General features: G+C 38.1%; 1 protein-coding gene across 4 annotated transcripts in view; it reads left to right on the top strand.

Annotated features, from left to right (window-relative positions):
* KCNN2 (potassium calcium-activated channel subfamily N member 2) overlaps positions 1-14,802 on the top strand; it is a 71,555-nt gene extending 56,753 nt beyond the window's left edge. For 3 of the 4 annotated variants that reach the window (XM_052701444.1, XM_052701446.1, XM_052701447.1), the window contains 4 exons: positions 5,263-5,373; positions 7,397-7,524; positions 12,360-12,429; positions 13,907-14,802. In XM_052701444.1, coding sequence (XP_052557404.1) covers positions 5,263-5,373; positions 7,397-7,524; positions 12,360-12,429; positions 13,907-14,194 — 597 coding nt within the window. In that variant the 3' untranslated portion in view covers positions 14,195-14,802. The remainder of the gene's footprint in view (positions 1-5,262; positions 5,374-7,396; positions 7,525-12,359; positions 12,430-13,906) is intronic. The other variant, XM_052701445.1, reaches the window with a different exon arrangement.
* Positions 14,803-15,102: the final 300 nt, after the last annotated feature.

Consider the following 15,102-nt stretch of genomic DNA (forward strand, 5'->3'; position numbering starts at 1 on the left):
CCTTCAATACTTTTAAACATGTTACCCTATTGGTACCGTATAAAAATACTGCAAAGAAGATACTCCAAATTCCTGAGCAGTTCAGCATCTTAGTCATGTAAAATGAATGGGGAATGGTGGTATTGGTGGTATTAGGTGATCTTAGCATAGCATGAATCCTCAGTATTGTTTTGTTTGGATTTGTAGGAATAGCCTAAAAAAGACTGGGATGCATGGTGGGGGAGGATGTAACTTGAAAGAAAACTACGTATTAGATTTGTGCTTTCTGGGGAGAAGTTTTTCTTAGCAAAGGGACAGTGCAAAGGATTTTGTCTGAAAAAGGGATTATCAGAACTACAACACGTTGCTTCCATACTGATGAGTTGGAAGAGCCTAGAGGTGTAAAATACTGAAACTGAGGTTAAATATTCCTGTATGATGCCACTGAGAAGGGAATTTGCTTTATTCAAGCAGATGAAGCAGTGTTTAGAATAATTCAGATCTAAATACCAAGAGGAAAGTTTTAACTGTCTGAGCAGTTAGGAAATGCTGCAGTTTGAGGTCTAGTGGCAAAGTGAAAGGCAGTGTCAAGTCACGGTTACTTTGTTCTGAATAGAATATTTAGGGTTTTTTTCAGCTGGTAAATTTAAAATATAATTTAAAATTCAATTAATTTCACCTTTCTTGTCTGTTTTTTGTAATAGCATAAGCTTTATGTCAAACAGCCAGTGCTTGTTGACATACTCTATTTTTTTGGCTCAACTTAGTCCATGCTACCACTTTTTCAGTCATCAACTAGGCTTGTGAAACTAAGGAAATAAGCCTACAAGTATTTAACAAGTGCATAAATACATGCGTGAGCCCATATATGTATAACCACGCACACTTCTATTCATGCAAATTTATTTTGATTATATGCAGTAAAAATAGCTAAGGAGAGCTTTCCTGGATTATTGCTTACTTGTGTGAGCATCTAAACTTGAGTCGTCATTCTTTGTTCTGGATAGAATAGCATGCTTAGAATATTAGATGCAAAGAGTGTGCTGAAGTTGTTCACAGGTAAAGCAAAATGTTTTCATGCAGGACTGCGGCTGTAAGGTTTGACAGTCAAAGGGTGTTCTGCCCAGTGTAATGGCTGTAAATCTTATGCTTCCAGATTTTACTGATCATGAATGCAAGTTTTAAATGAAAAAGAGAGATCTGATGATCAAAAGGAGAGATATGATGCCACTATGCAGTCAGATCCAGGCCAACGTTTGTTTTCAGCCCACTTGAAAGACTGAGCATGGTGTTATCTCTTTGTTTTCAGACTTTGTGCTTTGTGAACACCAGCGGAGAATCTTTTATATCAATCAAGCATTCAGAAGATCTGTGTCTGTCAATGCTAGATCTTTACAGCAATAATATAGGCTTCACTCAGTTCATTAGCAGAGTCTTTGTCATTTTAGAGAAGCCAATTTTCAGCTCATATCTTTTATGCTTCCCCTGGTTTGGTAGTTAAGTTTGTTCAGCTACCACATTTTTTGTGAACCTAATCAGATTCAACAAGGGCAAATGCAAGGTGTTGCACTTAAATTGAGCCAGTCCCATGTATGCACAGCAAATTGAGAGCAGACCTATGGAGAAGGGTTTTGGGGTGAATGAAAAGCTTGATTTGAGCCAACAGTGTGTGCTCACAGCATGGGAGACCAACAGCATCCTGAGCTGCATCTCATGGAGCCCATCCGGAGTACTGAGTCCAATACAGGAAAGATGTGGAGCTGTTGGAGGGGGTCCAGAGGAGGGCCACAAGGGTGATCAAAGGTCAAAGGGCTGGAGCACTTCTCCTATGAGGAAAGACTAGGCAGCTGAGAGTGTTCAGCCTGGAGAATAGAAGGCACTGGAGAGGCCTCATTGTGGCTTCCAGTACTTGAAGGGGATTATTAATAGGAGGGAGGCTGTCTTTCTGCACAAACTGATATGCCAAGAGGGAATGGTTTTAAATTGAAAGGTGTTAGGAGGAGATTTTTCTCACAAGGTGGTTAGGTGCTGGATCAGGTTCCCCAGAGATGTTGTGGATGCATCATCCCTGAAGGTGAGGCTGGATGGAACCCTGGGCAGCCTGATGTATTGCTTAGCAACCCTGCCCATGGCAGGGCGGTTGGAACTAAATGATCTTTAAGGTTCCTTGCAATCAAAGCCATTCTGTGATTTTTCTGTCAAGCAGAAAAATTCAGACAGATTAGTTTTTAAACTTTATGATTGCTGACTAGCTCTTTTTCATACAGCACGTGAAAGAAATGCTGGATGGTTAATTCTGTTTTATCTACTTGCATGTTTCTAGCAAATGGAGCAAGTTACCAACATGCTCAAACCTCCATCATGCAAAATTTTTCTGCAGTTTTGAGAAACTGTGAAAGCTAAAAAGCCAAAAGGGGTAATTGCATCTAACATGCTGCATGATTGCAAGAATCTGTTCTGGTGGTAATGGCAATAGGAATCTAGTATTTGTCTTTCCTTGGCACAAACAGCTGTTTTGTACTACTTTGCCAGACCAGACTTTTTTAACCACCTCAACCTATTTTAGCATTCTTGCTGTAAGCAGGCAGAAATCAGATTACGTCACTGGAGCAACATTTGGCCTGTTATTCTGAGTGGGCCAAAAGATTTCTGCGTTTCCCTTTTTTTTTTTTTTTCTTCCTATTGTATGAAATTCTTACTCTTTTGCCCGCAGAGAAGCATCTTGCATGATAGCAGCTCCCTCCTGCTATCCCTCATGGGAAAGAGACTGGAAAAGAGCTGTCTGTGGGGGGTGTAGGGCACACGGTAGAGAGCAGCTCCTGCCCAGACCTCGAAAAGCTGGGTGCATTCCTGAAGCCCTCAGTCCCCAGTGTTAGTTGTCTTTATACGTTCCGTCATAGAATGGGATGTGGGAATGCAAATGAATGGCTGTAGCTGTCCCAGTTCTGCCTTTGTCTCATGAAGAGAGACTTCAAATGTATGACAGCTTTGCTCAACACAGTGGGCTGGCAAGCAGAGGGAGAGGGCACAGCAAAGTTTGAAAGCTTGGGTGGAGGACAGAAGAGAAGCTAGATGGGGAAGTGCAGCAAAATCACAAGGGATACATTGAAGAGAATGTTAAAGAGTGCTGTGCCTTTGCAAGGTAAGAACTGACTGCAGAGATCATGTCTGTCTGAGAGAGCAGGTGATTTTCCTGGAATGATCTATCATTGGAATGGAAGCTTAATTGGAGACATTGTGAATAAGGGGCTCCAGTGAGTTTATTTTCCATTCTGTATGTGTTTAGTAGTGGAATTTGTATTCAGGAAGCTAGCTTCAGAGATTTAGTCTGCGTCTTCTGGAGACAGCAAGGCAAATATTGGAGCAGAAAGAAACTGAGAAAACAAATTAACAAGAGAAATACAGAAAGTGGAAGGAAGTTCTGTGGCTGAAAATAGAGCAAGTTTGAATGTGCAACAAGAGACAGCTTTACACTAGAGAATAACTGATGCAAGTGTAACAACGTGTAGGTGGGACTGAACATGCAAGTTAAATGCAGCCTTATTTATTTAATGTGATTTTTACACTTAAAAAAAAGGAGAACATATAGAGATTTAAAACAAACAACAAACAAAAACCCTACAAACCCAGCTGATTTTAGTAATGATGTTCAAGTAGATGATACCTTGATTGTGTATAATACATGCTGTTTCTCATTGTGTGACAAATCGTTTTTACAATGTCCTTTCCAAGCACAAAGGACACCAACACCAAGTTAAAGAAATGGGTTTATCTTTACTTACACTTAAAGCAATAAAATAGTAAGTGAAATTAGTCAGCAAGAACAAAACAAAGCAAGGTGAAATGAGACAGAAGTAATAGAACATGTCGAGGTAATGCACCTGATCATTACAGTGTAAGATTAATTGCAGTGATTAAGAAAGAAACATCACCAATTGCCCTTAATACATTGCCATCATCCAGATCCACTGGAGAACCCTGGTTACAGCAATGGTTTGGAGAGTCTTTCCCAGCAAATGGGATGTCCTATGTGATGTATCCATCCTTAGGTGAGTTCTCCAATTTCGCTGCAAGAGGATCCAGCTTTTATATTGTTGGATAAACAAGTTTCCACTGCTTCAAGGGCAGAAACATCTGGTATCGTTCTCCTTTTTGGATTCCACCTCAAGCCTGGCCAGTTCTCAAGGAGGAACCAAGGGAGTTTGTGTACTTTTTAAAGTTGTGCCTTTTTCAGGCATTAAATACCATGCTTCTAAACAAGGCAAGGTTAATATTCTCATAACATTTTATTTAAGCTACATCTCTTTCTGATGAGACATTTTATCTAAGCTGTATTTCAGTAATGATCAGATAGTGCTTGGTTGTGAGGTTCATCTAGAGGTCAACTTTGGTGGAGATTATTGTTAAGGTTTTAATATTCTTCCCATTAACCCCTTTAACCACTCCAGTGCCCGCCCCCTTCCCTCACCCCCCCAAAAAAAGACCCCACAAAAATTATAGTGGTAACAAACATACTTTGCTTGGACACTAGGAACAAAAGGAACAAAGGAACTTGGATGCTAGGAGCATGGATGTGTGCATATGCAATGTGTATGCATACATACAGGCAGCACCAATTAGGAACTTGGTATTTTCTCTACCCAGCTTTTACTAGATGTGTTGTTTACGTGTGCTGTTTCAAATGGTAATAAGCAAAGCAGAAGTATTGTAGGAAAAAGTCAGTGAAGTCTCCAGAGAGCAACTTAGAAGTATATTAAAATGAATAAATACTGCATTGATAATACATTTATTTTTGGCCCATATAACAAAGTCTAGGAAGCTTTTTTTTTTGTGTGTGTGTGTGTGTGTGTCCTAGATGCTCATCTAATCCTGTTTCATCTTTTGCAATTGCTGTAACTTTGAGACAGTTGTTAAGAGCAGGGTATATTTTGCATTTCTTTACTAACATTGTGGGTTTTGGAAGGTGTTTTGTTCACCAGCCTCCCTTTCTTATGCACCAGAAATGGGATGTCTTCAAATTTTTAACCACTGGAGGAAAAATACAAAGCAGGACTTTTAAATGATGCTGCTCACTAATTATTTGGATGCTTTGACAGTTTACCAGCCTGTAACTGCTGACTTTTTCTATTACTTTCAATAGAAATAGCTGTAGCATCTTCAGTGTATTTAACAGGCTTGAAATACCTGATGCTTGCTATATTTCTACAACAAAGGAGAAACTTCCACTAAAAACTCTGCAAAATGCAGTAGTAACATTTTGGGGGTTTGTTTTATTGTTTTCAGGGTGCTGGGTGCACTGCACTGGTGGTAGCTGTGGTGGCAAGGAAGTTAGAACTTACCAAAGCTGAAAAACATGTGCATAATTTCATGATGGACACCCAGCTAACTAAAAGAGTAAGTCACACTTTATATTCACAACTGAAAAGGAAATGTATGTTAACTTACTTTTGCATTTGTTTTAAGTGGTCTCCTGCTCCATTCTTCTACTGGACTTTTTCATAATTGTGATTTTGAAAGGAGGAAATTGAATGCTCTGAGCTTTTCTTGGAATTGAGGATAAATGCAGATTTTTGATGATTTGAGTATTCTTCTGTGGAGGCTCTTCCAGCTGTATGATAATTGGAGTAAACAACAGCAAAATATGGTGAAACTAGAGGGCTATATGTTAAAGAAATCCAAAGCATAGGAGGAGAATTTATAGCTAAAATAGGTAAAATGACTGAAAAGTAAGAATTTCAAGCTATACAGGATATTCTTAAAAAAAAATAATCCCAATTCATACCTTGTGAATGAGGGAGTCTTTGCAACTGCTTGGTGTGCTCAGCACAGCATTCATTCAGCTACATACAGTAATGAAGCACCCTGAAAGATGCTTTGTAGATAACAGAAATACTTCAAAAGCGATTATTTAACAAAACGAAACAAAAAAGACTTCAGAAGTTGTTAGAACTCGTTAAAGAAACACCAATTTCAATTTGTATGAGACATTCCTATTTTTTTAATTCACGAATAACATCTTAGAAAATGAAATAAGTCCATTATAGAAGAAAAACAGGTCACTGGTGAGGAAACACAAAAGGGAGTAGGAGCTACAGACAGCTTCAGTGCTTGCCCATGGTGAGGTAAGAAGTTGCTGTTTGGAAGAGCTGATAGGAATATTTTTTCATTGAAACCGACAACTGAACTCTAAATGTCCTGTAGGAGAAAAGAAGGCTTTGCAGAGATTGGCCAGATTTTGAGCCTAGTGTTCACTTGTGCTGTGTAAAGCTTCTCCTGTATACCTTCATGTAAATCTAATTATCAGTCTCATAGTGTACCTGAGTGGTGCTTTGTAGCTTCAAACTCATGGCACTCAAAGCAAATGAAAAAGCAAACAAGTCTGAGGTGCACGACAGATTACTGGCCAGCATTACACAGACAGTGCAGAGGTTTCCACGTCACTTGGAGTTAGCCATATCTTCTGGGAAAACTGCAAGGGCTAGGCAGAGGTTGTGCAGCAGTCCCTAAAATGTGACTTAGCTCCCACTGAAGTCAAGCCCAGGGTTCTGCAGTGCACATAGAAGGTGGGAACCTCCTGCTGGATGGAGCTGCTGCTTTGCATTCCTACAGTGCCATTACCTATGCAGTGGCTTACTTTGATGCCACAGCAACTGGCATAATGTACAGTTGGAAGGAGAAAATATAAAGATCAATAGCCTTTGCAACTAACCTACTAATTCTGTTAATAAATACTGCACTGAAATTCTCTGTTGGTTGTTTTCAGTCGTTCTTGAAGGTAACGGAGGAAGGAACTGTGGGTACTCTTTAACATTTTATGGAAAGTCTCTTTTAAAGAAAAAAAAAAAATCAAAACCCTTAAGAAACAAAACATTGTCTACATTAATTAGGGAGTTTTGTTTTCTTTTCATCTCCTCTAAGAATGGTAAGGAAAAAACACGACGGAAAAATGTAAACAACAAAAACACGCTCAAGCAGCTCTGGATGTTTAAAAGGCTGTAAAAACTGCGAAGAGAAAGAAGGTAATGACAATACAACAAGAACGAGAAGAACGTTATGACCTGATAAAATATTGTAGTGAATTACCATGCAGATAATTATCGGTATTTTCTTGCTGTAATTTGTATTGCCATAAATGCCGGGTCGTACAAGCTCTGTTAGAGAAGGACAGGTGATTCTCAGATGTAAAGATAGTTGGTAGCATTATTGTAAGTAACAACACAGAAATTGCTCAGCAGTGCCCTTGGTCCAGCTTCTGTTCTCTGCTGTTTCTGCTGCAGCTCCTTCATGTACCCATTTCCCATGTTTTGGCAGGGACATAATGAAAAAGCAACAGGAAAACAAAACAAAACAAAAAAACAACAAAAACATGACATAATAATATTTTTTGTCAGGTTGGTGTTTTTCTTTTATTAAACAGGTGAAAAATGCAGCTGCCAATGTACTCAGGGAAACATGGTTAATTTATAAAAACACAAAGCTGGTTAAAAAGATAGACCATGCAAAAGTAAGGAAACATCAGCGCAAATTCTTGCAAGCTATTCATCAGTAAGTACTATTTTGTTTTGGTTTTCCTTTCCAGCTATTTTCTCTCCCTTTTCCCCTTCTTGTCTCTGTTTCCTTTAGTTTCTACTTCCTACGCTCTCTTTCTCCCTTTTCAGAAAATATTGCTCTTGAGTTTTTTATTTGAGAATGACAAAAATAAGGTTTTACTGTATACCTGCTTTCAACAGAAGGTATGTTAACTGTGTATGCCCAACGCAAGTTAAATCAGAGTTGTTTGTAGTTTTCTTAGTTTCCCATGCTTCCTAAAATAGCTAAGACATATTTGTCTTTTGCCACTGTAACTGTCCTTTGCTGTTATGTATTTGTTTACAGGTAGTAAGATACAAGCTACAACAGATAGAAGAAAAGAAAAAAAAAATCATTTGTAGATTTGGTAATTTCAGATCAGAATGAAATAGTTGAAGAGAGGATATGAGTATTTATGTAGTACTTAATTAAGAGTGTGCATCAAGCTTCCTTTTCACAGCTTAACAGCAGTTTGCTTCTGTTTCCTCAGTAGAGGAGGTCAGGTGTTGGTGTGCAAGGTATGAACCCAATACACAGAAAATTATCATATTCCAACAGACATTGTACGACCCTTGAATACCTCTGCTGTAATTCCAATGAGTTCTTCCTCCCTAATGAACTCCCAAATGTTTGCAGACAAGCATGAGAGCTGTGAGCAGTAATATAATAATGCCAGACTTTAAGTATTAATTGAAATTCATAGTATGTATTTGTCATTAAGCACATAAAGCTCAACGGACCTCTGTGATGATTCCATTACTCTTTGGATTATATGGGGGGTGAGGGGGAAGAGGCTTTTGTCCCCAGGAACCACAAATTCATCATAAGAAATGATCAGCACCCATGCTGCTATTTATCCATGCTGCTCGATGTCTGTATCCAGACTGAGGAAGCCATTTGTTGTAGGGCCTATGAAATGGGTTTTCTGAGATCCTTGGGGAAATGTGGATCAAGTATTTAAGGTTCATTTCGAACTGATATTTTGATAAGTTCTCCCTGAGAGTCTATGTGAGCCAGCCTGCAAGGAGAGTGCCCATGTGATCCACTTCTGTGCAGTGAAAAAGGATTCCTGGCTCATCTTCCATGAGGCAGAGAAAGAAAAGCAAGGTTTCCTTACTTCCTATTAGTAAATATAGGCTTACGGACATTGCTTCTCAGTTTCATAACAATGTTTTAAATGAATAGGTAGTTAAGCCTTGAAGGTATTAAGCATTCAATAACCTTGATTACTACTTCATACTTAGCAAACTTGCAGGATTAAATGTTACTATGCCACAGATACACTTGAGGCAATAAAAAGACTGCAAAAGCTGAGACATTCTTCTCATAAGTAAAAAGTGTATTAGCCTAGTTGAGTTATCCTTTTCAGCTTAAAGGACTGGGAGGCAGGGAGAGGGCTAGCTGGGGTTTTAGGGTAGATGATGGCATGTCCTGTGTATCCTTTGCTGGACTTGAATGCCTTATTGCAAAGATTATTCCTTAACATTTTAACCTCACTGTTTCTTGTGTGTATGTATGCGTGCACTTGTATGCAAATAAGAATCTAAAAAGCACAGCAGGCTCGATCTGCAGCTCATTCAAACTCAGAAGAGCTTCATAGTCTGTAAACTGCTGTCCTGCACCTGCCTTAAAAATTCATTAATTGGGTTGGGTGGAGAACATGGCAGCAGTAAGTTCTTCCTTGCTGTGCCAGCCAAACTTCAAACAGGTGTGTTAATAATCCATGTAACTCTGCCCCTTAGCACTGTGTATCCCGTTGCAAAATGTGTTATATTCAACCACAAAATTTTTTTACAGTATGCTAAGGAATGCCTCATGGATGAAAACATTGCTCTAGCAGTTTGCTTCCCTCTAGCTGCAGCTGAGTAGCTGAATGTGATTTATTTTCTATCCCTGTACATCTCTGAGCTTTTTTCAAGGGTCCAAGAAATTCGTGGTAGAATATGGCTCTCTTCTATCTTTATGGATTCTTATTTTTTTTTCCTGGTCAACTTCCTTCAGCTTTCCAATCATTTGGCTGAGGATAGAAATAAAACAAGTGAAGCTTCAGGGCCAGTTTCATACTTAAAACCAGAGCAGATTATGATAACAGTTTCAAACTCACAAGTTCAGTCCTAATATGGTAATCTCCATGGCTGGCCTAGATGATTTTGCTTTTCATGCATACTAAATAAGGTGAAGGTCTTATTATCATAGTAAACAATAATATATTAGAAGCCACTTTTAAAATACTGTGACTAAGCAAATGTACAGATGATACTCAGTGGGAAGGTTTGAAGTTTCCTTCATCATAACTTCACCTGTGGCAATTGCTGGGAGCAGTGGCAGTTCTCTAGTACTTCTCACCTGCTGAATTGAGCTCACTGTGCTCATCTGGTTGTTTTAGTATCTTTTACAGTTTTTGTTTTTTTTTTTCTTTTGTTTTGTCTTTTTATTTCAACAAAATGAAAATAGAGCTCGGAAGTAAGTTTTATGAGCTATTCCTTTCTAAATTTGCAGAATTTACCACTGTCTGCATGCAAAAAAATAGAGTTTTATTTGTGAACTTCAATGGTCTGATTGCTGCCATGGAAACGTGATCCAGAATCATGATCTTTTGCTGTGATAAGTGAAGTTTATAAAGTCAACATGTTTCGTACTTAAAGAATTTAAGAACAACAATCTGACAGCTTTCTTTATATCTGGCTGATGCAGCTAAAAACTTGCCATTACCTAGGGATACATGTTCTGAGTTGACTGTGGTTAGGAATTATCATGTTGGTGTCAGCTAGCACCTTTTTCTATTTTTTTTCCCAATTTCTAAACGTGTTCAAAATTCTACAGTTGACATGCTCACTTAGCAAGTAGAGAAGGAAAACAGAAAACGTGCTCTGCAAATACTGAGAGCTACTGAGACAGCAGGATTGCCATTCTCTAGTCAAATCATTACATACTCACCTATTGCTAGTTATTCTCTTCTGAGACTGTAATGATACATGTCCATATTTCGGAGATGCCTCCGTATTTTGGTTTCAGATTAGCTCCAGTTCATAAGCCTCTGAAGGCACCATTCCTACAATCTGAATTAATGTTGTGCTCCAAAGGAAGCCTTCAGGGAAAGGCTTCTGGAATGTCAGTTTTTATGCAAGCAATTGGAGTTACTTCACTTTCTTTCTCAGGGAGGTTAGCCTAGATATTAAAGAAATACGTGCTACATATCAAACTACAGATTTGAACAAAAAATTTCCAAATTTTAGAGTATTTTGAAGAAGACTTCTCTTGACATCTACTTCTGTGTTTAGGAGGTCATTTGTAGCCATTTCCCCTGTGGGAAAATTAAGCAACACTAGCAGGGAGTCCAATTCTGCCTCTAGATTAAAATAAAATAACTGTAAGCCCTGACAGAAACATACAGCTGTTGAAGATGAAGAATGTTGTTTAGTTCCAGAAAACTGGCGAAACAACTCTGATCCCATTGCAGACTTCAGCAGTTTTGTCATTAATTTTAAAGGGGATCAGAATTTCCACGTTAGTGTTTAGGGCACTTAGAGGCCCACAGAAAGGAAGAAGAGTAACTCCTTTACAGCTGCAGAGGGTGTGCCACAGTGATACGGGACACTTTGGTGCCACTGCTATGAGTTGAGTTCTTGTTTATACAAAAACAGGTTTATATGCCTGACTGAAATCATGTTTGCTTTATAAGATACACTTAACCTTGTAAGTTGCACAGTAATTGGGAAATAGGCAGGGCAGCTGGCAAATCATATGCCACAAAATGCTGCCAAGTTATTTTCATTTGGTGACAGCTATCAGATGGTTATCTTGGTTGCCCCATAACATCCTATAGACTGCATGGCACCTTATTGTGTCTTTTGTAAATCAGTGTTATTTTTTCAAAAAAGGTTGTATCTTGCAGCATTCAGCAGAATGACTGAAAGTACACAAAATGCTGCAAAGCACTCATGTTTGCACAAGAAGTTGTTCGTTTGTGAAATTCACACCTCTAAACCACTCCTTTAGGAGTTAATGTAAAAGAAATATTTACTTTGATTCAGGGAACCTATACAAATGTTTGTGTGTATATCTTTCAAATATTGTGCATAACTAATTAGTAGTAATGCAGATGGCTAGGTATTAAAGAGAAAAACATTCTCCTTCTTGCATACTTTCTCACTGCTCTAGTTTAAATAGTAGCCTGTAAATGTATGTCTAGTGTGAGTTTAAAATGTAAGCATATTTAGATTCACAAGTTATGTAAGAAAATTAAGCGTATTGGCAAGTGTGCTGATTATTTAGCTGCTAGTCAGATGGGAGTTGTGTTTAAATGAATGTGAAACTCACTTATCACTGTATTTCCATCAGGTTCAAACACCTGCCAACCCAATCCATTTCCGACAGAACAGGGCTAATACCTGTATCTAGTCATGTAGGCATGGGAAGATTCTTGCTTACTGCAACACTGATGGAAAAAAACCCAAAACAGTTGTTCTATGTTTCTTCCTATATCTACTTGTCACGATACTGAGGCTTTGAGGAATGTTTTGGCTTTCTTTCATGTAGTCCGGATAAACTTTTACCTCCCTTTTTGAATTCAACTTTAATCATGGCAAACGGTTTTCTCGAGGACATCACATTTCCTTGCTCTTTCCTTTTTTTGTGGTGTTGAAGAAGCATGCTTCTCATCGTAGCAGGCACATGAACGGTTTTGACTTTACACAAAGTACTCAAGGCATTGTCCATGCAGTTACTTGTTCTTGTGAGTTTCTTGCATGCTTTTTAGAAATCCTTATGTGATCTCTCACACGCGTCTGACTTGAAATTCCACTTTTTAGATTAAGAAGTGTAAAAATGGAGCAAAGGAAACTGAATGACCAAGCCAACACCTTGGTGGACCTGGCAAAGGTTAGTAGGCAATTATTCTTGTTTTAGTATTCATCCTTTCAAAATGGAAGAGTTTGCAAATGCAGGTACTGTTGACAAGTGTGTGTGTACGTTGTGTTTTTTTTTTTAAGGAAATGAAGGTATGGATTTGTTTTGGGTTTGGCTTATTAAATGAAACATCTTCTTTGTGCCCCTGACCAAAATTCAAATTCTTTTTATTTTTTTTTGGCTATTTGAAAAAGAGGTGAAGAGGGTGACCCTGAGAGCTGATGTGACTGCAGTGGTTATGGTAAATACTGAACTGCAGCTGGGCCTCAGCAATGCAATCCTGTGTATTGAAGAGGTTTCCTGTCCAATGAAAGTGACTTTACCTTGAGGAATCATAGCACACAGGCTCTCCCACTGAAATTAACAGTTTAGTGTTTATTTCTCCTTTATTTTAGAGAATCACCTGACAGTTTGAGTTACTGAAAATACATTTCACTCTACTGCTTCCTGATAAGCAGCTGATAAGGACTTTTCAGAGATTATTTAATGAAGAATGCTTCACTTTCGGGGATTGTGTTGGTATCTTGAAAGGAGGGGCAGAGAAATGAGTTGTCTGCACTCATCTGAAGTATTTCATACTTCAGGCAGTCTGTCCTTCAGTTAATTTTTATTCTCTTTGGATGGTTTGTGAACTTCAGCCAGTTTGTCTGTTGAATTATATGCACTTTTAGTTTTAAGTCTAAACCTCAATTTACAAGATGGTGAAATTCAGTATTTTTGACCACTTACCTGCCTCGCACAAAAAAAAAACACAAAAGGAAATGGAAAATAACAGACAGTGATGATCTCTGTGACGTAAATTCTGTACACTGTGACCTTTTAAAGTTCATCCTGTATAATTCCCGTAGCCACCTGCTGTTTTTGTAGAGGGAAGGTGAATAGGAGAACACAGAAGTGGAGGAGTACGCAATTCAGTTGTACTCCTTGCACTGCAATTCAAAGCCAGCCCACTCAACTACTGTTACTACAGGCAGTATAAGAAACTTTGGTCAATTTAAGGAGAAAACAAATGAACAAAATTTGTGTTCTGCTTAAAAGAACGAAAGCTTTTAAGAGGAAATACAGTAGAGTCAAGGGATACATAGCTGCTTTGTCATGCTTAGTCTTATGGCTTACACTACTAACTTTGTTCACGTCTCGTTATGGCGCGTTTCTAAGCACCTGAGCTTCTGAATATAGGCCTGGTGTTTTATCTAATTCATTCACATTTTGACTTTCAAAGTGCTTCTCAACACACATTACATTTCTGTCAACAAATGTAGCAGCAAGTTTATACTGGACGCTAAATAATTTTATTCTGGAAGTGTAATTATTTCACAAGGCTACATCTTATTATATTTTTCTTTTGTTGTGTGTGCTTGTATGTCTGGTGTGCATAAGTAGATTTTACTGCGTGTTGGAGTATTTGCAAGATCTATCTAAACCTTTGCTTACATCCTTCTGCTTTCAGACTCAAAACATCATGTATGACATGATTTCTGACTTAAATGAAAGAAGTGAAGATTTTGAGAAGAGAATTGTTACTCTGGAAACTAAACTGGAAACCTTAATTGGTAGCATTCAAGCTCTCCCTGGACTGATTAGCCAGACGATCAGCCAGCAACACAGGGATTTCCTTGAGGCTCAGATGCAAAATTATGATAAGCATGTTACCTACAGTGCTGAGCGATCACGATCTTTGTCAAGAAGAAGGAGATCCTCCTCCACAGCACCACCAACTTCATCGGAGAGTAGCTAGAAGACAATAAGATAACTGCAAAATAAAGACTTTTTGCCATCATATGGTCAATATTTTAGCTTTTATTGTAAAGCCCTATGGTTCTAACCAGTGTTATCTGGGTTCTGATGTCAGAGTCCTGGAAACCTGAACACAATGTTTTAGGCCAAAACGAGTGAAAACTCTTCTTTTTTCTTTTTTTTTTTCCCCCTCCTCCTCTCAGATGCACAATGAATGCACCTATTATTGCTATATTACATTGTTCCTCCTGCAATTTCACTGACTTTTTATTCATGCATTTCAAACAATCTTTACTTACTAGAATATATAATATAATAAAGAAGTTAATTTCTGCACATTGTTTCTTGATTACTTGAACTGTAACAGTTTTTTAAAAAAGCTCACAATCACAAAGTCTAGTTATAAACCTTTAAGAAACAAAATTGAAGCATAATCATTATCCCTCAGAAGTAATACTGATTCTCTAAACTTTGCTTGCAGTGGAGGGGGAAAAAAATCTGTGTTCATCTAACAGTGTGCTGAATAATGTATAGTCATTTTAAAAGATCAACAACAGCTTCAATTTCAATGGGGATTAATTAAAAATATAGTTTATCCTAGAAAATGAATTATGAAGTGTGGTGTCTTTTTTTAAATCCTTTTAGAGTTTTTGTACACATGGCCATAGGTAATATATACATACACATATGTATATGAAATTAATTATGCACTACAAATGGCAAAGAATTTTTAAACCAAATATTTGTAAAGCTGCTGGTATGCAAAAAGCAGATGTAAGGTCCTGCGAATAAACACTCCTACTCTCATAGTTGTGCCAGGTAAGTAGATCCAGAGAGAAGCATCACTTTTAAAGTGGAAATCTTCAATGAATGCTGTTTTTGTTTTGAAAATAACAGGTTGCTCCTGAT

The sequence above is a fragment of the Tympanuchus pallidicinctus genome, unplaced genomic scaffold, assembly GCF_026119805.1.
Source record: "Tympanuchus pallidicinctus isolate F22 unplaced genomic scaffold, pur_lepc_1.0 scaffold4, whole genome shotgun sequence".
NCBI classification, from domain to species: domain Eukaryota; kingdom Metazoa; phylum Chordata; class Aves; order Galliformes; family Phasianidae; genus Tympanuchus; species Tympanuchus pallidicinctus.